Consider the following 23,577-nt stretch of genomic DNA (forward strand, 5'->3'; position numbering starts at 1 on the left):
TTGTATGAATGGTTAGTTAGGACATAGTTTTTAATATGTTTGGCACCTTTCTTTTATTTTAATATGCAGTCAGCTAGCTTTTTATGTTATCTTTTTTTGTAGTTTTACTTTTAAAAATAATATTTCATATAATTTTTAAATATAAAATTCACAAAAATAGTGTGACAATTACTTCTTTTCTATTGAAATTAATTTTAGTGAGTTTTTGATTAAAAATCTGAATATGAATACCACATCATCTTAAATAAATTTTTTTATATTTTATGTCATTTTCTTTTCTCAAACTTTATTATCTTAACAAGAAATATCACTCATACTCTCATAACGTTCACAAATTTTTAAATGTTTTTATGCATATATTTCTTAACATAAAAAATGTAAAAATATATAGTTACACAACATATTTATTTATATAAAATATTTTATATACAAATGCAAAATTAAAGCAAATTTGATGCAAGACTTTCAAATCCATAAGATTTTCAACACAAATACAAATGGATCTCAATCAAATCATTACTTAATAAAAAATCAAATAAAATAGATATAGGTATGCTTATTTTCAGTGACAGAAATAACCTAATCGTGGCGAAGAGAAGGAAAAAATATAAAATATTTAAATTGCTTAGCAGTCCTTCACATACAACAGCTCACATCACTTGTACAGTGTATGAGTGATGTTAAGTTACTCTACAGTCTACATCCTAATAAATTGAAAAATAAAAGCACACAAAAAAAAAAAAAAAAACCAAGTTGCTTCTTATAATAATAATAATAAACAGAATAAATAATACAATAATAAAGCCGACTTGTCACTCCATATCTGAAACTTCATCTTCATCCTCCTCCAGGATATAGACCAAGGCACGCCTTCTTGCAGCAAAAATGCAAGCCACTCCCCTGGATGCTGAGAAGCAGTAGAATTCAATAAATATGTGACCATTTGTAAAACTGAGTTTAGTTAGACACCATGTTTAACCAATCCATCATACAGGTTGTTAAAACAATAGAGCTCAGTTACATTCAGTGGAATAGCTTGAGCATGTGGCTCTTTCTACGAGGCACATAACTGTAACCAGAAATAATATGCTCTCTTAGGGGTCATGATGCCACCAAATTACTGTTCAACAAGGTGGATGAATTTAATATGCTGTGGAAGTGAAAAAATAATGTGAAAGCATAAAGCTACATGATGTATATAATATGGTTGAAGGAGAAATTGAACGTTTTGTGAACACTTTTTTCTTTTCTTTTATGCATAAATCCATCTGTACATGGTCATCACAATGAAGACCATTCATTGCCTTGCAGTAAATACTTTTTGGATGCCCTAGAGTCGAAGATGGATGGCATCTAAACTGTCCACAATGTGATTTTTTAAGCATTTAGTAGTGTTGGTTGCGCGGCTCTTACGTATTGAGCTGTGCTTCAAGATGATCGTAGGCATGGTACAGAATGGACCTTTCTGAAGCCATTATGGCACATGAATGATCTATGCGCCACAAATTTGTTTAACAATTCCATTTTCTAAGTAGTGCCCAAGTGTTCCCTTATGGACCTTTAGTAGATATTTAGCCATTATCCAGACTAACAATAACTGGGTTGGCATAGTTATCCGGACTCAAGTACATAATTCAAATAATGGTGTGCGCCTAATGTCAGACATTAAAACTAAACCTCGGGATATGGGGCTCAGCTTAAAATGCATTCAGATGTTGGGTAGTAAGTATATGGCATGTCTTCTACATATGAGCATTGATTAATTCTGTATACAAGTGCAATTTTGACACGCGGATTTTTGCCATGGTTTGTAGCTTTCAATCTAAAGGGGAGTTGCGAAGGGGTTCTTCCCATCATCAATATAGGGAGCTACAACCCCTTATTTGCAACCAAATATAAAATTCCTATACTCAATTAGGGTGACTGGAGAAACATGGCCCATGCGTGTGCATACTAATAACTTTGCAGTGTCTTCTACATGGGTACCTGAGAGGTTTCAAAATAGTCTATGCAAAGACAAGTTCTATCAAATATGACTACTTGCAGAAATATTCGTTATGTAACTTAATAAACAAAATTTTCTGAGATGAAATGAGATCTTACCACTAACTGCCAATGGAGAAACCACAGAGTGGGGAATATTCCGAACCTTTTCATTCTCCATCTGCAGGTACATGACAGAATCCTAGAGGGAAAAAGAGTGATTCAACCATATTATCTTTAAGCAAATTGGGGAAGTGATTAAAAAACAATGGCAGTTAAGGAACAAGCATGTATCAAACGCATAGAAAGCTAATCTATCAAAGAAAAGATACAAAATGAGGTAAAACACACTGAAATTGGAGTTGAAGGCAGATGAGACAGAAGTCTCCCCTTTCTTTGTCATGTTTAATATATGCTTGAACGCTAAATGCATGAACAAACCCAACAGATTCTACAAGCATGAACAACAACATATGGCAAGTAGTTTGATAAAACTCGAGGGGAATATACCTTCAGCTCATGCAGACTCCAATGGTTTGGACCACTGAATCTTGAAATAGGTACAAATTGAAGATCACAGGCTCGCACAATCATCATACAAGCATTTCCAGAGCTTTCAGAACTGCTAGTTGATTCATTTAATAACAGAACAATTTGACTTTCCTGTTTAAAAAATAAAAGATCATATGGTGAACCAGTTACAAATACTGAAGGCTTAGAAATTACCAAAATTCTTACTTTATAGAGACAGAGATCCACACAGTGGTAGCCATCAGGAATAGATAAGAAGACAGCTTCCAGTGACGCATTTCCCTTGTTTACACCACTCATATCCTGAATAAACCCCCTCATGATGGCTATGCAATTTCTGATATTTGAGAATGACTCATCAGGTATTCTGAAAGAGATGTAATCAACAAGTCTTGTTTTACGTGTTTGATAATCTGTAACGGTGTCAGAAGCTTCCTACAAAGGAAAGGAAATCAGGCTAAACATAAATTTTTTGTCAAGTGACATCAAAAGACAAGAAGGGAAAAAGAAAAGACATCCAAACAAGGCTCGCAGAACTAGCTTTTGCATAACAACACATAAGAAACTGATCTCTTGTTATAAAAGACAATTTATGTGCTTAAGAGCATACCTGGTAGTATGAAATTGAGGCGGCAAAACTTAGGGATGCAGAGTTCGGTGAAAATGCAGTTGGAAACAGTGGGAAAAAATCCTCAAAAAGTAACTTCTTGGAAATTGTCAAAAAGGGCACCTCAAAAGCTTCCTTGAAACTGACACCATGGAGTGACTATTATAAGGCATTAATAACTTGAAACTAAGTAGCCCATCATTCAAGCTATCCCAAGAGTAAAAGCAACAAATAAAATTCCAACTTTTCCAAGAATAATCTAATGTTTACCTAATCTTCACTACCAAATTTGAGCAAAATGTACAGCAGTTGCAATTGAAATTCACAAGAGCTATCAGGTTGACAGATCTTTTAGCAACAAATATGCAGTATTCCTTTATCTTTTAGCAAAAAGTAAGCAGTATTCTTTTGCATCTCTTTAAAACCTTGCATTATCAAAAAGTAATTCCATTTCTATTTTCATAAAGGGAACCTTTACGTTATCCCTTTTCAACTTCCTTACATAAATATTATGGCCAGAAGAAATAGAGAAGAACAATACTTACAGAAAACAAGCTAATCTCCATTTCAGTAGGAAGCATTATAAATAAATACTCATGTATCATTTTATATCTATCTATCAATACCATGAGAAGGCCCCAAGCACCAAAAGAGTGAGAAAAGGAGAAATTAGAGATGGAATACCAAGACTCCATTTGCTGAAATTCTTTGGCTAGTGTCCGTTGCAAGTATTCAGTGTCCAAATATCCTCCAAATTGAACTAATTCTCTTACTCTTTTCATAGTTTCCCTGAACAATCAAGCAAATAATAATAACAACAATCAATCATGAAAATGCATGCATAATGCCTACCATTAGATCATTAAAATCATAATAACAACTTACAAGTCCAAATTACAAGCTCTGATAACAAAAGTAGTAGCATTACTCATAATCAACCAAAGAAGTTAGTTGAACTCTTGAAGTTGCTAGAATTGTCTACAGTCTGATAATGCAGCTCATCTTTGCACAATCCAAGATCACATAACACTTGAAATGTAATCATAATTTATTTGAGGCAAAAACTGGCAAGAAAACACGAGTTGAAAGAAAACTTCACCAGTTAGGTAACTTAGATTTTCAATCACAAACAATTTTCAGATACTACAGTCACCCTCCCTGTATCAGTAACAGGTAAAAATGTCTCATCAAAACTCTGAATGGTGCTTCACAGAAAAAAAAAAAAACTAAAAAATCTTTTGGTTCTCTGGCAAACTGGAATGGCTAATAAAATGCAGTTCCATGAACTATAAACGAAAATGAAACCAAGAAATAATATTTACTAAAGGGTGACACGATGGATTGCTGCAAGAATGTAAGTTTGAAGCATGGAATGGAGCACTCAAAGTTGCTTGCAATTGATGAGAAAGCTTACATATCAATTTCAATGGTCTGATCAACTTCAGAGAGTTCAAGCAATTGCCTCACAGGATCTTGATCATATAGAAACTTCAAGAATATAATCACAAGTTCACTGCCAAAACCAAGAAGTACAAGCACAAATTATTAGTTCAGAAAATCAGCAAAATCCACCAGAACAAAAAAGAACATCTAAAAAGTCAAACCTGCTGAAAGGTAGAAGCTGATCACTTGGTTCTGACATTAGTGTCTTTACACTCTTCTGAAGCCAGCTGAAGAAATTTGAAAACTGACAGAAAGACACGAGCTCAAAATGCATGCATGTTTATGAGAAAGATAAAGAGGTAAATAAAGAGACACAAGAAACAAGAACAGAAACGGAAAGACACTAATGTGTCTCCATAATCAAAAACCTTTGTATTCTAAGGTGTGTCTCCATAATTTGAGTTTATTATTCCTGCCTTCTTGTGTCTCATCTTTCAAGTAATCTCATCTACAAATAACATACACCAAGCACTTCTTCTTGGATGTGCTTTGTGAGTTCATCCATCACAAGAGCAAAGAAGAAATAAGGACTCAATGCAGATCATTGGTATAATCCAATTGTAATTGGGAGAACCTCAGTATCTCCTTTTTAAGTTCTAACACACATTTATACTTGATGATACATATCCTTAATATATAAGCAATCTGAACCAATTTCTTCTCCAACACCCTCCACAAGACTTCTCTGAGACCTTGTCATAGGCTTTTTCCAAGCCTATAAATAACATGAGTAAATCTTTTTATCTATCTTTTGACTGTTCCATTAAGTGTCTCAATAAGTAAATGGCTTCCACTGTGGACCTACCAGGCATAAAACCAAATAGGTGTTCAAAGACCTTAGTTTATCTCCTTAACCTTTGCTCAGTTATCCTCTCTCAAAGTTTTATGGTATGACTCTTTGGCTTGACCCTTCTATAATTTTCACAACTTTGCACATCTCCTCTATTCTTATAAACAGGCACTAAAATGCTCTTCCTCTGCTCATCTGACACCATTTCTTCTTTAAAGCTCACATTAATAATTTTATTAACCAAAAAAGTCCTCTACTCCCATGTATTTCTATGCTTCTGTTGGTATATTATCTGGAAAAATAATTTTACTATTTTTCATCTTTTTCAATGCTTGTTTTACTTCATTTGGACAAATATGTCTATAGAACATGCCATTCCTATCTTTCTTAGAGTTACTAACTTGCTAAGATGCTCTAACATAACAGTTATTTCTCCACCTTCATTTAATAACTTTGAGAAATAGTCCCTCCATCTCTCCTTGATCGCCCCCTCACTTACGAGTACCTTTTTTTTTTTTTTTGGTCTTTTATGCATTTCACTTGTATTTTGACAAACAGAACAACCTGGATAGCTACCTTAGAAGTCCATAAATTGTATATCATGTAAATGTACTAGAGATCAGAACACCTTAAAAAGCTGCAACAACTACTAGGATTATGACCAACAAAAGATTCAAATGTTCACATTCAGCCAATGCACTTCTCATTCAAAGTGAAAAGGGAAGATTTTTCATAAGTCCACCAACAATAATGAAGTTTTTACAACTCTTTTAACAAGATTACAAATTTAAAAGAAGAAAATACAACCAACTATGCACCCCTCAATTTTTTTTTTTTCTTTTAAGAAAAGAAGGTGTTGACAATCAGGGCAAATGGAAACCTAATGAATGTAAATAAAGATAATCAAGAATGATACCGTGCTCCTGATAGTAAAGCATACCTGCTGAACCACAGAGGATAGAACCCTCATAAATCTTTCAACTTGAATGAGCAGCATACCAGCTTTTTCTGTTGCGTTACTGATTAATGTCTCATCCAAACCAATGCCTTGAAAACGTGCTCTCCATTTTGAAAGCCCTCTTAATTCTCCCACTCTAAATGCAATTATTTCTGCAGCAGGCTGGAAATGAATTTATGGGACCTTAAGTTTCTACTGAAGGCGCCTTGGGTAAAATATGAAGGACTAAACAAACTTGAACAACAACAAACAACAAAAAATATGTATTAGAAGATAATGTTACACAAACTTATAGGCACAACTATATATATATATATATATATAATAGATAGCTTGAATGGGCAAGTTAGAAAACCCCAGATTTTAATCAACATATAAATCCTTATCCCACTAGTTGGAGTTGGCAACACGAATTATAGCACACCAATCATTTCTATAAATGGTCATATCTTCTAAAAGACTCTTACAACAACCAAACATTTTCGTCATTATATTAAAAAGCATTTTAAATTTGGATAGTAAGAAATAAAATGAGGAAACTAATGGGCTTATTTTCTCTGCGCTTATGACCAGTAGATTAAGCATTTCTCATCTGATCCAGTTACTCATCCTTCAGGAGGGGAAAAAAATTGACGATGATGATCCCACTTGGTTCCTGTTTTGGTTAAGATGGCCCATTAAAAAGACAATTTTGGTTCTATAATGGCTACTCAATTTTTATTGAGGCTCTTATCCTTTCAACGTTAACATTTTCCAAAAGTTAAAACTAATTCTATTTCTCACCAGTTGCTTCTACAATTCTATGTCTCTACATACAAGATCCTGTTGCTTCTACAATTCTATGTCTCTACATACAAGATCCTGTTGCTTCTATAATTCTATGTCTCTACATACAAGATCCTGTTGCTTCTACAATTCTATTTGTCACCAATTGGAGGTAAATGAATTTTTGTGGTAAAGCTGATAGTGTTGCAAACAACTATTATATGCTTATTTTGATCTTGATTTTAGGGTTAGAAATGATCAAATTCATGATACAATAGAGGTAGTTTCTATCAAAAATAAAATGGGCCAATTATGATGGTTTGGCAATGCATTACCAACCCCAAGTGCATTGTTAGGAAGAATGGCAATATCTAGATAGAGAATGATGCTAGGATTTAAGAAATTCATAATTAATTTTGGTAAAGGTAACAAAGAAAGAAATGTCATACTTGATTTTGGTGAGACTATAACCATATATGTGATGGTTAATCCATGTAAATTTGACCGCGAGCAGTTGCCAGAGACTCAAGTTGGCTTGAGTACTTAAAATTTTGTTTCACTGATTTCAAGCAAAATAGTGCATGCACTGTAATGGCCAGTTGCTCTTTAGTTCTGAATGGAATGATACTGACAGAAAGGAGTTATAATCCAAGTATTTCCATGACTATTCAAATGTTAAAGTTTGTCTTCTGAAAAGTTTGTATAACTTTTGACCAAACAAAGGCACTTAAGACAACAAAGGATAAACAAAAACTTTGTGCTTGGCACCAAGTAATCCATGAACATTAAGGTAAGAAAGATGAGATTATTTTTGATCGTCCAAACTGTAAAACTTTTGATGAGATCAATTGAAACTTAAGCAAACATCTCCATGCCAATGTTTGGTACTTTACAAATAAGTGAAGTATTCACTAAGAGATTTATCATACTCTACAACTTAAAAAGTGAATTAAATGATACAGTTAAAATAATCAACATGCATTCATAATGAGTTAAGCAAAATCGATATGCAAGATCACATCTGAATCAAAATTGAGAAGCTTCAAACTTAGAACGCAGGAGACACATAAACTTCATACAACACATACAGTTATATGAAAAAAATTATACAGAGCACATAAACAATGTCTGGTTGGTGTGGCTCCAATGGTATTTCTTCCATTTTTGGAATGAACAGCCAAGATATGAAACAAGGGAGATAATTGTCATTGTTATAAGCTCATAAAAGACACTAAAACTCAGGAAGGTGGCGAACCTATTTGTCATGTGGATAAAGAAAAAAGGAAAAGTCATGCCAGGTAGACTTGTTCCCACTTTCCCCAAAATCTCGAAGTGATAGAAACTGGGCAATCTATTGTGTCACCTTCCTCCCTTTTTTCTTGTGTTGGGGAGGAAAGAATAGTCTGGTTCCTGATTTTTATTTTTATTTTTGTGTGTGCGTGCGGGAGTAGCAGGGGTGGACAGCACTTGCCACCACAGCATACCACATCCCCCAAATGTATGGTAAAGTGAAAATCAAAAAATTGCAAATGATGAGAGCTGAACAGCTCCTGGCTCCATAAATTATTATGATCTCTTTCTACCATTTTGATAGTTATTTGCTTAGTTATCAAGCTACCTCATGCCAGATTGTTCTGTGGCTCTAGCTGCATTGAAACTAAGCAGAAAGAGCCACACATTAGCCCCACAACCAATATCAAGAAATAAGATTTGACATAGATATTATAAATGAATTAGGGTTTGGTGAATGATGAAATAGCCCCTGTTCTTTATTGGAAAGAATGGAGTATCATTTTGATGTGTTTCTGAGTAAACAAAAAGCACTGAATGAAATAAGCAATCTCTAGAGACAAAAATAAAATATGGCAAGTTTGGAATGGAATCATGTAGATCCATAATCTCTGTATGCACTGAATAGTCATAGAGGAGAAGAATTAAATTAAGCAATACACCCCACACTCATCTACTAACTGAGCAGGTCAACCCTACAAATATCACTAACAAACAATAGCAATTCCCTAGAAAAAAAAACTCTCTAAAATAAAAATATAAGAAAAAAAATACAACATTACAAAATAAAAGATACCTGCAGATGATCAAGGACAATAAGCTGAAGCTCTTTCCCAGCACCACCAACAACCTTCGCCACACGCTTGACACCCTATTAGATAACAAATAAAGCAATTAGATATTATCACAATTTACTTTCATAGTATAATGTCATCTAAGGCTGAGCATACTGCTTCTCCAAGAGAATTGACTAGAAATTGATGAACTGGTGGACTTGTTCGTGCTCCTCCTAAAAGGCTTAGGAATTCCTCCTGGGGAGTAGAATCCATTCCTGTGTATTAATCACGAGTAAAGTGAATGGCAAACAGAAAGGAAAGACAACAATAAACTGTGATTGTCCTCAGCTACTACCATGATCAATAATGAGAGTAGATAGGGAATCAAATTTCTCATGATAGGTATGCATGGCATCAGACCATTGTTTAGACATGACTGATAGTGATGCCCGGATGACTTCCATTAAATCCTCTATATTAGAAGCTTGTTGAGCCACCTGGTGAAGTTCATTTTTCCTGCAGGTGAAGATGAATAAAGCAAAAGGATCAACTTGACAGATAATTGTTTCTCTGTAATATTTTCCAAATATGACTGCAGTTTCAGTTATAGAAAGAGAATTATAAAAAAAAAAAAAAAGTGCCAGTATTTTAATACTAGAAGGATACCTTCCCACTTTGATTCCCTTTCCACCCTCTAAAAGGATAAATATCATTGTCAAAAAGAAACTAAAGGTAATGTTTTCCATAATTGTTTAATTTATGGGTACAAAATTCTTGCAATATTTAGGTTTTACATATATCTTGAAAAGTTCTAGCGACATTTTCCATAAGTCTTGATCCATTATTGCTGTGTTTTACTTTCTTCTGTTCCCCCTTGATAAATTTGAAATCTTCACATATTAAAGAAAATTGAAATTCCCATAAAAATAAAAGCAACATCAATCACAAGCCTTAATCCTAGAATGTGAGATCAAATACATGAATTCTAGATCTCCAATCATTTCTATCCATGGTCATATCTTCTATAAAACCATTATATCCTATGTCATGGCTAAGGGTTTTCCACCAAATTTTCATTAGTCTTCCACTGTCTCTTTTGCTACAAATTTCCTCCATTTCATCCACTCACCTCACAGATGTTTCTGTTGGACTTCTTCTCATATGTTCAAACCATCTTAATCATGACTCTCTCATCTTATCTTTAATAGGCACCTACTCTCTCATCTTACCTATCCAACATTCTAAGCCATATAACAAATATGATCTTACAGTCATCTTATAATCTCATAAAATGTAGGGTGCACTTCTCCACTTTAACCATCCTATATTGTTTCTATGAGTAACATCCTCCATAATCTCTCATTTTTGAACAAGTGGTCCAAGATATGTAAATTAACCTTCTTTTTAGAATAACTTGATATCCAAGTGTCACATATCACCTAGCAATATTTTTATTGAACTTACATTCCACAACTCAGTTTTTAACCTACTTAGTTTAAATCTTTGGATTCCAAGGTATTTTTCCATAATTCAAGTTTATTATCCACACCTTCATTTATCTCATCTATCAAGACAAAAAAAAATGCAAATAACATACACCACAAAAACATAGATTGATGATACACAAAAAGAAAACTTAATGGGGAAGTGTTAGGCATGACATGGGATATAACGATCTTATAGAAAATATGATCATGGGTATAGATAATTGGCAGGCTAAAATCCATATAGTTAACCCCACCTACTAGGATTAAGTCTTTGTATTATTAATGCATAAAGGGCGGGAAAAAGATCAACCATACAGAGTCGGAATACCTATTACTGAGAAGCCAAGTATTATTTTAAAGAGACAGATGGCAAATGTAGTAGTATAGGAGAAACATACAGAAGCTAATACAAGCAAATAGAAATGGTACTAAAAAGATCAACTGAAGCAGCTCTCTGTGTTACAACTGAGCAATGAAAGAAAGTAGTAGGCATCATCATCATAAACCTTGACCAAACCAGGTAGGGTTAGAAACATAAATTCTAGCTCCCCAATCATATCTACAACATATCACAAAAAAGGGTTAAGCCCCAACAAAATAATGTTTACGCTACATGTTGGCTACCTAACACAACCTTCCTCCTCTATCTAGGGTTGGGACTGGCTATGATAAGAATGCCTTCAACACTAAAAGTGACCAATGAAAGTGCTAAAATAATTATGCTCAGAACTTAAAATATGCAAGACTGATAAAATAAAGGTGAAAACTCCAATTCCTAGGTAATGAAATGGAAAGCAACTTAGCAAGTACGGAGCAAAAATAATATAACAAATAAACAAATGTTTGTGGAAACACTCTCTTTATAAAAAAAAGGTAAGGCCATGTATTGACCATCACAAAGCAGGGAGCCTCACACATTGGAGCAGGCAAGATATTAGAACAACTCAAATGAATGTACACCGAGATTTTAAATTTTCACATAACCACAGGTTCTTGAATATGTTAAAAATTACCTCTTCCAAAATATTGAAGTATCAAGCAATAGGCAATGAAAACCAAGCAAATCATGTCCAGATATTGGCCTGTTGCTTGACTCAACCCCGTCTTCTAGAAGCTCCCCAGAGCAAATGACTATCAAATGACAAAGATCCTTCGCCAAAGCAACCTAGACAGAATAATTAACACTGAGATTACTCCAGAAAACTAACTGACGTTTTAAAAGCTTTGAAAGCAGATTTGGAAATCAAAACTGGAGTAGGTGAAATTTTGTAGCCCAAGTTTGTCAATCATTACAATTTGAATGTGGCTCAAATTTGTCTGGTTTAACAAATACATGTGTGCCTTCTTTTCTTCTCAGTTTTATTTCCCACTATAATTTATTACCTTCACCAAACAGATTATGAACACAAGAATATATGGAAATAACCATGAAAATATATGTGCCCAAATCTCGGAACCATTTCAATCATTATGTGGCAATAAAATGTAATATTTCCATGTAACAGGTTTCCAATCAATTAGTCATCATACAATATTAAAATTTCAAGGTACCTGGGCTTTACCTCCCAGGTCAGTATGTCAGTATCTAAGCAACTTGTTTTCCAAATTCATTCCATACACAATTTCATTAAGAAATACAAACACTTCAAACGTGTCTTATCATCTCAAACAGTTACATGTCCATATGGGAGACTCATCCAAACATGTCCCATTACTTTTCAACTTTTCTATGAATAAAGTTTTCTAGATTAAATATAAAGATTATTTTTCTACACTTTGTTGTTAGTATGTAGAATTTCAATTACTTTCCTGCATAAATAAGAAATATAATATTTTTTTGATAGAAAAAATAAACATAAAAATAAGTATGAAATATATAATTTAAATTTTAACACCTCCCTGTCATGTTATACCCTAACTTGAAGAAAATTGTGCTGTGGCTGTGTCCTGACTTGTGAAAATTGTCTAAGATTTATATATTTTCAGAAAGACTATGACCCATGACAAATTGTTGACTTATTTGTGGAAGAAACAAGAAGAAATTCATTAGAAAGTAATAGTGGTTTGTGACCATTTTAAGTAGACAACTAATATATGAGGATCTAGAGCATTCACAAAGGAAATCCTAGAGATTGTTATTTTTCCATAGTCTAGATGTTACTTCTGTCTGCAGTCCTATTTATAGTACTCCCACTACTTTAGCAACTACAGTTTCCATGTATGTTGCCTCACAAAACAGAATTAGCAACAGATCTTACTAAAAGTAAAACAATATATGTACTCTAGAGGAAACAGAGAGTCTTTCTCCATATTCCATGGTAATAAGCATCACATAACTTGTTGGGTATCTAGAATTCTAAAACCACCCAACTAAGGTAAGCATACCTTGCATATGGAAGCATTCAGGAGTCGACAAGGGGGGCGGCAGTCCATTGGTTGATTAGATAGAGAAAACCTGTGGATATTCTGACACAATATCTCATTTATTAATCCAAAAGAGACTCAGCAAAAGAATATAAAAAATAACAGAAACTAACATTGGGGCACAAACACTAGATATTATTTCCCCTGAGGGTACCCATCAATCAACTTACAACTTTTCCTACGGGAAATATGCCAAATATACTAAAGCAAATGCTTCCATCTTTGTCCCCACTACATAAGATGTTAAATCGTTGATGTGAAGAATTTGAAAGCTCCTGGAATGAATCTTCACTTTCATCCATGAATCCAGTATCCCCCGGTACCACCCCAGGCATTCGTGGAATCCTTGGTGCAGGAGGAAAGAAGTGAGCAGTGCGGTCTTCATAAGTTGAGACATTGCCACAATCATCCTGACTCCCAATAGAAAAAGAAAGCTATTTCATTTATACTAAGACAGCAAAGAAAAACAGCTAACACCTTCATCAGGAGTAAAAGAAACTATTGGACAAGCATGTCCTTTTGAATAAAAGAACAATGTCATAGTAATGAAGTAAAAATGGAATAAGATTTCTGAGACTGTTCATCTCAAGTTCATATCCATACAGTTTGCAATATTTTACCAGATAAGTCTGTTTAAAGTGACCATCAATAACAGGGTTTTAATGAGCTAACGTGTAACCAAAAAAGTAAACCTCAATAGAAATCATGAATTCAGAAAATGGTTACACATTCTTGGTGAAAGTCTATGTCCGCACATACAAATTTTGTCAGGATAACAGTGAAAAAACTTAAATTTATATGTAAGCCACCCATGTTCTTCAATGATCATTGTATCTTACTTTGTCCTCCTTTAAAGGTCACTATCCATAAGCACAAATTAACTATGTGAAATCAGTTATAAGCCCTCCCAAAACAAAGAGAAACATAATAACTCATATCTTCACTCACAGAAATTATCTATAGCACAATGTTAGGCAATGGAATTGTACATATTGGAAAGGTACAGCAATAGGAAAATGCTACAACTCAGAATATGCCCAACTTAGTTTTTTTTTTTTTTTATGTTGTCAATTTTTAATATACTTCTCATTTAGAACAATTATGTGATCTGAACTCTTTTACTGAATGCTAATACTTATGAGTAGCACTACAGTCAGAGGCTCTCAGGACCAAATATCTACAGGTAAAAGGTTAAGAGACCCAAGGTAACTTGCATTGTCATACCACATATGGCACTTCAAACAAACTTAAATATTTCTAACAGGCAAGAACAAAGCTCGACTAACTTATCTAAAAGCTGATGTAAAAACTTTTTAGATTAAATCTCTTCTTTTATATGAACAATCCATGAATTTCCAGGAAATAAGACCAATTCCAGCAAAAGTAAATCAAAACCCAATTTTTGAAATTAAAGCGCATTTACAGGAAAAATCAGCATCCAACTCTTTCATAGTAATGCACCTAATTCTGAAAAAGGATTTTAGGAGAAAAAATCTCAGTTCAAAGTTTGCATAAAACATTTAAATTATACATAGACAATGAAAATGAAATTTTATTTTATGTATGACCTAGATGACATCCCTGTAAAAGCCTTATGGATAGAAGTCAACAAAATACATACTCGACTGTTTGTTCCATCTTCCTCCCAGTTAAGGCACACAACAGCAACAGCATGGGACTTTATGCTTCGTGACAGCTTTCCATTCTGGTATGCATAAAATACAATGAAAACAGACATGTTAACAAGCCTAGAATTTCAACGCTTCAATAAACTATTAGAGAAGTATGCACTGAATCATGTATATTTCTACAATTACATCAATCAAAAAACAAAAATTCTAGACAAATGAATAGCTGGCAAGCTAGATTCATGTAACAAATCCCACATAGAAGGATAAAGGCTTGTTGATAACATACAAGAGTAAGCACCTAGAAAAAGAAAGAACACGCTAAACCTATATCGCTATTTTCTGAAAACATAAGACATGATAACAAACTAGCTCTGTGAAATAATTTGTTCTCTGGCATTACAAATATGTATGCATACACCTTTTGTTTTTTCTTCACCAAACTGTATTGAAGAGTTATCAAATGGAAGTCAAATACTTCAAAAACCTCAGTCCAAAATGCCAAGATCATGATTTTATCTTTGAATAGACAAATATGCTTGGAACAGTAAGCAGTCATAATAAGCTACATCTCAAGGCCAATATATTTATTCCTCCCTCTTCTTTGAGGACACGAAAATTGCATGGTTACTTACTTCAACATCATGCAATGAAATGGTCCCATCTTCAAGCCCAACAGCTATTGCTTTTCCATCAGGACGCCAACATAAGGACGTAATGCATTTTCCTACATGGTATATATAATAATGTTATCAAGTCCGCAAAAGGTAGAAACTTGTGATGAACATTATGTCCATTTAATTAATAACTACAGACGACATTTAGAATAGGCGTCCCCTTTCTACTCAATTGTTAAGCATCTAACAAGTCAGACTACAAATAAATGTTGACAATATACCTACAGATTGAACACTAGCTTTTCAAAATTTTGAATAATTATGGTATGTAGTGATTCAAAGGAAAAATCATAGCATTAAACCAAACTAAACGCTTATATGCTTTAATACTATCCCATCATATAAAACCAGCACAGTAATTCCATCATGTGCTACCACAATATGCACAATAGGCTATCCTGAACCAAAACAATTGATGGCCCTCATATCTTTGAGAATTAAATTAACAAGAGACCTATCATGCCCAGTGGGCATCATGCATGCAAGGAAGTGGCAGATTTGGAAAATAAATCAGTTTTCAAATTCATCAAGCGCTTTACAATTTCACCAGCCATCCTCAGAAATACAAATTCAGTTCTATGAACTCAAAACTTTGTATACATTGGTCAAGAAAGACTAACGGAAATCATGATAGCCCAGTGTCTCCTTCCCATTAAGCTGAGCACCAAGATAGAATTTACTCAAAAAGCACATGCTTGTAGAACTGAGAGCTAAAAACGCTTTACAAAATTACTTTTCAACTTGGTAAAAAAGACCGAAAAAACACAAATGGTTCTCTGAAATTTTCTGATCATCTGCTACTGCAAGTCGTTGATACCTACAAACCTACTGAATAGCAGCCATTCCCCTTCCCCACCCCCCCCCCCCCCACCCCCACCCCAACCCGGCGCTACTCCTCTCAAAGGCATTGTGTGTTCTATCTCCAAGACCCGTATCATTTTTTCATCGAACACCTTGAATGCAATACAGCTCCTAAGCTATTGTGACGTGCTCCCGCTCCCAGAGCCACGTTTTGAGCCCTCTCCCACCTACCTAGCAAGTTAGCACGTCCAAGCTGCAAGTCCATTGACCCAACACTCCTAATAGAACCACCAACGTCATTCCATCTGGAACTCAACTTCTGGGCAATTCACTTCACACCATTAGTGAACTTTTCAGCTCGGTTTAAGACCTTCTACATCACTAGTTCAGAATCGAAAGCACTGTGGCAAGCCATAAAATACATAAGCAGAACTAAAGAGAGAGATGGGTCACCGGGAGAGACAGTCCATAGCCGCTGCCAATTGAAACGGTGGAGAAGAATCTTGGAGTCCTCCGTGACCATGGCGAGTAAATCTTTTTCTGGGTTCCATTCTGCTATCTTTACCTGTGAATGAGAAATGCTTGCACCGAAAAATAAGCAACTGGTGTCTCACACGGATGTGACGGATACATCTGATCATTAAATGTATATACATGCCAGAGTTAGAAAGGATGACAATAGAGCCAACCTGAGAGGGGAGCGGCTTGTCAAATTGAAGCTGAAACGGAATCGCCCTTTGGGGTTCGTCTGTTTCCATCGCCTCTGCAGTGAGGCCAAATGCGGAACCAGAGTGATGATCTGCAGATACGCGCCGTTGGGGGGATTTCAATTTGGGAAATTATAGTCAATTTTTTTTGTTTTTCTCCCCGCTCATATTAAGAAAACATTTTAAAAAAAAAAGTCTTTTTTACCCTTATTTGCAGCCACCCATCATCGTCGACAACCACCCATCAAGCAGCCCAAGCTCCCATTGACGGCCACTATCAGCTCCCACTTCCTACCCATCATCACACCAACTTTCCTCTCTCTCTCTCTCATGCTCGCGTCACTCCTTCTCACAATCATCCCATTTGCATCACCTATCATTGCCCATCATCACTAGCGTCCATGAGGAACATGGCCGCCCATCATCACACCCACGATGAATGCAGTCGTTCATCATTGTACTAGTCAGCGACCGCAAGAAACTCGATCACCCATTATCGCAAAGTTTCTATCGATGACCGTAGAGCATTTGAATGCCCCCGAACCCTGGTTTTAGGTGTAATGATGGGTTGCCATATTCGTCACAGTCGCCGATGAGAATGACACCAACAAGAGAGAGGAAAATGGGTGCGATGATGGGTGGAAAATGAGAGCTGGTGGCGATTGCGTTCGTCACAATCATCGGTGATGATTGGTGGCTACAAATAAGGATAAAAATGACTTTTATGCATATATATCGTAAAAATTATATATATTAAAGTGAAAGTTATATAATTTAGTAGTTACAATAAATGAAAATCACAATAAAGAAGTAAAAAATAAATAAAATAATCATGTTACAATCATGAAAATACAACAAAATGATTACAGATTTTGAAATATTTTCTTATATGCATTCAAGTATAGAAGAATAATTAAAAGTACATAACTCTATCCTGAAACCATATAAAAAATAAACCTAAATTAACATGTAATACAATAAGTAATGCGTACAAAATACAAAAATTACACAATAAACAGGAAAAAAAATAATAATAAACGATAACCAACCTCTTTATTTTGAAATATGTATTAAAGGGTAAACGTTTTTTTTTTAAATTTTCACATGTATTTGTCTCATATGTGCGTACCATACGAACCCTCAAGGCCTAATTTTTTTTAGTTGCATTCATATCACTCACTTGACAGAATAATAGTTGATGAGGAGAACGCCCTCGGTCCCATAATTACGCCGAGACGAATACCTAACAGCGGTCAAAAGATACACAGCAGACAAGCATTGCCACGTCAATCAGATAAGCACTCAATAGAGAAACCCCCGAGACCTCAGGAACAGGCTAACCCACCGAAGATCACGGAGGCAACAGTTATCCCGAACTCCTCGGAGACGGAGGCTATCGCGAAACCCTTATCGGGAAAGTCCCGAAGAAGGCGGGAGGAAGATCCCGAAGATCCCTCATGATCCCTATCCCGAGAAAAGGTAAGAGAAGAAGGTGGGGGATTCTCCTTATTTTCCATCAATTAACATAGCTTAAAAGGGACAAGGAACCCTAGATCAAAGGACTAACTTAATCATCGGAGATCGACCGGGGGAGCAAGCCCCGTCTCCATTGCAGGTACATTCAGAAAGGCAAGAAGGGAACGTGCGGCTACCACTTCCGAAAATCCTTCATCAATTGGCGCCCACCGTGGGGCCGACATTCTTCTCTTCTGTCTTTCCAGTGCAGCGGACAATCTTCTCAACCGTGAATGGCGACCAGAAGACAGCCGTCTAGGGCCGTGGGGAGCAACCCCGTTCCGGAACCGAGTCAGCAGAACCCTCCCCGAAGCCCACCTGGGAGGGTTCGGAGTCCGGAGGGCCCTCCGCCTCCTCCTGATCGGATAGCACTTCTGGAGGGTCAAGTACAACGATTGACGGAGTTACTCATGGGTTTTCTAGATGGCCAGCATCAGCAAGCCCAGCACTCTCGGGCGGAAGAAAGGCGCGAGCCCCCAAGAGAAGAGGAATCCTATCGACAGGACGAGAATCCGCAGAGGCCAGGGCCAGATGACGGCGAGGCGGGCGAGTCTCTTGACTTGTCGTTTGTGCAGCAGCGGCAGGAAAGAAGATTGCGGCAGTTGGAGGAGGAGATAGCCGCCCTAAAGCCAAGGACCGGAGAGGCTCAGGGACCAAGGATAAATCAGCCCCTTGGCCCAGAGATCATGGCGGCCATACCACCAGAACGTCTCTGTATCCCGGCCATTAAGCCCTACGCAGGGACCACCGACCCGATGGATCACCTGGATCTCTTTACCTCGCATATGATGGTACAGGACGCCTCAGACGCGATGTGGTGTAGAGTTTTCTTGGCCACTCTGGAGGGGCACGCATGGGCGTGGTACTCAAACCTGGCTCATCATTCCATCGTAAGTTTTGCGCAACTCCGGAGCAGCTTTCTGGCGCACTTTGCACCTCTCCGAAGACACCGAAGGTCCACCATGGCCTTGGTGAGTATGAAGCAAAACCAAGGAGAGCCCTTGAAGGATTTCGTTTCACGATTTAATATGGAAGCCCTGAGCATCGAGAACTTTGACCACAATGTTGCTATGGTGGCATTCCAGAACGCCCTGAGGCCCGGCCCTTTCGCCCAATCATTAGCCAAAACGCCTCCGAGCGCGTTCACGGACATATTGGGCCGGGCCACGAAGTACATAAATGCCGAAGAGGTCATGCAGGCTAAGAGGGCGGAGCATGTGGAGAAGAAGGATAAAAAGAAGCATCCCGAGGAAAGGAGGTGTAACACCCCGCCCTATACAGGCATGTCACTATAAGGAAATTCCCGGGGTTTCTTTTTTTTTTGATACCCGCGGCGCCTGTGAGCACAATCTTCACATGCAGATGAAACACCCGTTGTAAAACTACATCCGGCTTCCGCGGTGATCAAAAGAACCACTCCTCATGCAGACATATACCCCGAGAGTTCCAGTCTTACTCATTTAGCTAGAAATAACAAATCTTAACTGAACGAGATAAAATAATCACAGCGGAATACTTAATTAATCAAAATGACGTGGCCCACCACGTGTTACACACAAAATGTTCCCATACCGATATGTGTATACAACATTGATACTAACGATTACAACACCGTCGAGCGATTGCTCATACATACAACATTATAAATACTAGTGTTTCCAAAATAATACAACAATTATCAAATAAACACCACAGATTCACCGGCCGTGTCCTCGACCTCGCAGCTGTCCCTGACTGGAACGTTGAATGTTCCAGGGGCATAACCCATGTTAGATGATAAACCATCTAAGTGAAGGCATGAAACAGATATACAATGCATAAAGACATACGAGCATGGCATACTATACGACAACATGCAAGACACATCTAACTCGAGATATCACCTTGACATACTTAATCCCTCGAATATCCCACTGTGGCACACGTTCACCTGGTCCAACGTTAATCCCTCGAGTGCACCGTCGTGACACCCGTTCACCTGGTTTAACATTATTCCCTCGAGTGCCCCAGTGTGACACCCGTTCACCTGGATTAACATTGTCCCAATCTCAAGTAGACCCTTACCGCCCCATATGGACCCAACGATGCAATTAGACTTGACCCTATATGATATGAAAATTTACACGCCATGCACCAATACTTTTAAAAATAAACAGTTAATGCAATATTGACACAACGAATGTAAGTAAATGCCTTGTAAAATAAGCTAAGTCTAGGAGCGTACAAATACTCACAAGAACTCACCAAAAGCACTTTAAGACACTTTCGAGTCAAGATAAGGCTAAAATCAAACCACTCACCTTAATTCGGAAAAGTCCGGATTTTGCCTCGAAAAACGTGCCACACCTAAAAAATTGTGTAATTCTTCTTCCAATGACCCAATTGATTCCTATTTCACCATTTAAGACCTTTGGAATCAATATTTCTATTTTTCCACAATTTTTCTATTTTTATTTATTTTTCAAACATTTCTATCTTCGGAAATTCATTAAAAATACCTAACATCAATTTTCACAAAATATTTTTCCATGATAATTCTTAAAATAATTTTACCTAAATTCTGAAATTAAAATCAAAGAAAAACCATACCTCACGCGCCCTCACGCGCCACCCAGAGGTCCCGCGAGTGGCTGCCACGCGCCGCCGCACAGTCTTCTTCTCCGGTCGTCTTCTCCGATTCCGGCGATGTCCAATGCCCTAAATTCTTATAGGGGCTTGTAGAGCTCTTCAATGCGACCTCAATGGTGCCCTTAATCGTCGGAAAAAGTGGCCGGAGGTAGGTTTAAAACCCAGTTGCAGGTCGCGGCGGCGGTGGTTCGATTTTCCGGCCAAGCTTCCAAAACCTCTCCAAATCTACACCAAACGCTCCCAAATGCTCTAGAAATGATCCTCTCAACCCAAGGAACAAAAGCCCCTTATCCCTCAAGCTCGATTCAAGCAAAAACACAAGAAATTTGAGCGATTTCGTTTTTGAACCCTCGGCCGAAAACCTCCTTTTATACTCGTTTTTGACCCGATTCCCTACCATATCCGGCTCATCCTTATCCCTTAAACCCATATCCAACCTCTAAACCAATCGAGAAGCCCCAGAACGCGAGCCTAAGCCCTCAAAAGATTCGGCCAAATCGAAAATTTTTCCGCCATTAAAACCGGTCACCTCAATGCATTTTCCGGCCAATGGTAAGCCCCTACAGCTTCATCATCGCCTGAAGCTAGTCTAGCACCTCCCAGGCGACCTTCCCGACGTCCAGAGGCGGCTGGCCGGCGACCCATGTGCGGCGGTCGCGTTCACACCTTGGAAGTTTTGAAATTTTGCAGTTTAGCCCCTAGTTAATTTTTAATTGCATTTTCTCTTAACCCTAAACACCCTTGAACTATCCAACACTTTCACAACAGCCCTCAAGTTCTATATTTTCCATTTCCTTTTGGAATTTCTGAAAAATTCGTCGATTCGTCCTCCCTCTGATATTTTGCAAAATCTGCACTTTTGCCCGAACCCTCCTAATTGCGTGCTTTTGACTTCAAACCTTTAAAAATCCCTGATTTTTATCAAATATCGTCTAACTGTGCCATTTCTTGTTAATTGGCTCATCTTAACTTAGTCACTCTTCTTTCGTTTAAGTTTTAAATATCGCACTTAGGCCCGAAACTTTGCTAAATATCATTTTTGACCCATATCTTCAAAAATTCTCTTATTATTTAATACCGGGTATTACAGGAGGAGTGACGACCGAAGAGAAAAGCATCGCCCTCGGTGGGATTCGGCGGGTTTCACTCCTCTGAACGCCCCGAGGGCAGAAATCCTGGCTACTATTGAGGGAAAAGATTACTTGAAAAAGCCTCGACCGATGAAGGCACCATCTGACAAAAGGAACAGAAGTAAATATTGCCGATTCCACCGAGATCATGGTCATGACACGGAGGAGTGTCACCAATTAAAGGAGGAGATTCAGGAACTTATCAATCGGGGTTTCCTGAGGAGCTACGTGGCAAAAACAGGTGATTCTCAGGGGAGAAAGGATCGACGATCGCGATCAAGAAGCCCCCCCAAGAGAGACCGCGCGGAGGATCGAAATCGGGCCCAGCGGGAGAGATCACATCGAAGAGAAGATGATCATCCTCAGCCTCCGATATTCCACACACTCGCGGCTGGGGAGGTCCCAGTCATGAAGGACGAAAAAAGTAATGCGACCCGGCTGAAAAGATCGAGGAACGTGGATCCAATCTCTTTTTCAGATAGCGACCTCCCGGGGTACCCGACTCAAAATGACCCACTGGTGATAACAACTGAACTCGGGAAGTGGGAACTTCGGCGGATCCTTGTGGATCCAGGAAGCTCTTCAGAAATCTTGTATCGGCAAGCCTTCTTAGGCATGGGGTATGAAATGACACAGTTAAGGGCAGCGAGGGTCCCTTTGGTGGGATTTGATGGTGAAGCCGTATATTCAGAAGGGATTATTTAACTCCCGTTGACGGTAGGGAGAGGTTCCCGAACTTCTCGTGTTATGCTAGATATCCTGGTAGCAGACGTGCCTTCGGCTTACAACATGATTCTGGGAAGATCGGGTCTCAATGCCCTTCGAGCCATCCCAAGCACATATCATATGATGATGAAGTTTCCCACGGATAGGGGGACGGGCGAAGTGCGGGGAGATTTGCGCTTAGCCCGTGAATGTTACATGGCCTCTATAGGCATGGCGAAGAGTAAAGAAGCAGGGTTGCAGAAGGATGCTGACCCCCCGAAGGAGGTCAGTTTTCTACTAGAAGGACCTGAAGATCCCAAAACAGCGGAGCCGGTGGACGAATTGGAAGAAGTACCTCTGGAAGAAAATTGCCCAAGTCGATGTGTAAGAGTGAGTATGGAGTTAAAAGATCCGCTAAGGAGTCGAATAATATCACTCCTCAGACAGTATGCAGACATCTTCGCGTGGACAGCCCGGGATATGCCAGGAGTAAATCCAGAAGTAATGACACACAGGCTGGGGGTCCGATCAGGCTTTCAGCCTGTCAGGCAGAAAAAATGAAGCTTCGCCCCTGATAGGGCACGGGCAATCGAGGAGGAGATTGCAAAGTTAGCAGCTGCGCGCCACATCCGGGAGGTGGATTATCCAGATTGGTTAGCGAATGTCGTGCTGGTGCCCAAAGGGCAGAGCAAGTGGAGACTTTGCATCGATTTCACCAATCTTAACAAAGCC

At 37.8% G+C, this 23,577-nt stretch overlaps 2 protein-coding genes across 2 annotated transcripts; one reads left to right on the forward strand and one right to left on the reverse strand.

Moving 5' to 3' along the window:
- Nucleotides 1-594: 594 nt before the first annotated feature.
- LOC127808878 (anaphase-promoting complex subunit 4) lies at nt 595-17,015 on the reverse strand. Its single transcript, XM_052347568.1, has 19 exons — nt 16,850-17,015; nt 16,614-16,725; nt 15,318-15,409; nt 14,676-14,759; nt 13,225-13,464; nt 13,016-13,096; nt 11,644-11,795; nt 9,499-9,659; nt 9,318-9,418; nt 9,164-9,238; nt 6,295-6,474; nt 4,726-4,808; nt 4,536-4,634; nt 3,806-3,910; nt 3,125-3,263; nt 2,722-2,949; nt 2,494-2,646; nt 2,104-2,185; nt 595-907 (listed from the first exon to the last, which is right to left on the reverse strand). The coding sequence occupies exons 1-19, from the start codon at nt 16,916-16,918 to the stop codon at nt 813-815; spliced, it is 2,331 nt and encodes a 776-aa protein (XP_052203528.1). The 5' UTR covers nt 16,919-17,015; the 3' UTR covers nt 595-812.
- A 1,600-nt stretch (nt 17,016-18,615) lies between these two features.
- Nucleotides 18,616-22,845, forward strand: LOC127808657 (uncharacterized). The gene is made up of 2 exons (XM_052347227.1): nt 18,616-19,553; nt 22,101-22,845. The coding sequence occupies exons 1-2, from the start codon at nt 18,616-18,618 to the stop codon at nt 22,843-22,845; spliced, it is 1,683 nt and encodes a 560-aa protein (XP_052203187.1).
- Nucleotides 22,846-23,577: the final 732 nt, after the last annotated feature.

The sequence above is a fragment of the Diospyros lotus genome, chromosome 8 (assembly GCF_014633365.1).
Source record: "Diospyros lotus cultivar Yz01 chromosome 8, ASM1463336v1, whole genome shotgun sequence".
NCBI lineage: Eukaryota > Viridiplantae > Streptophyta > Magnoliopsida > Ericales > Ebenaceae > Diospyros > Diospyros lotus.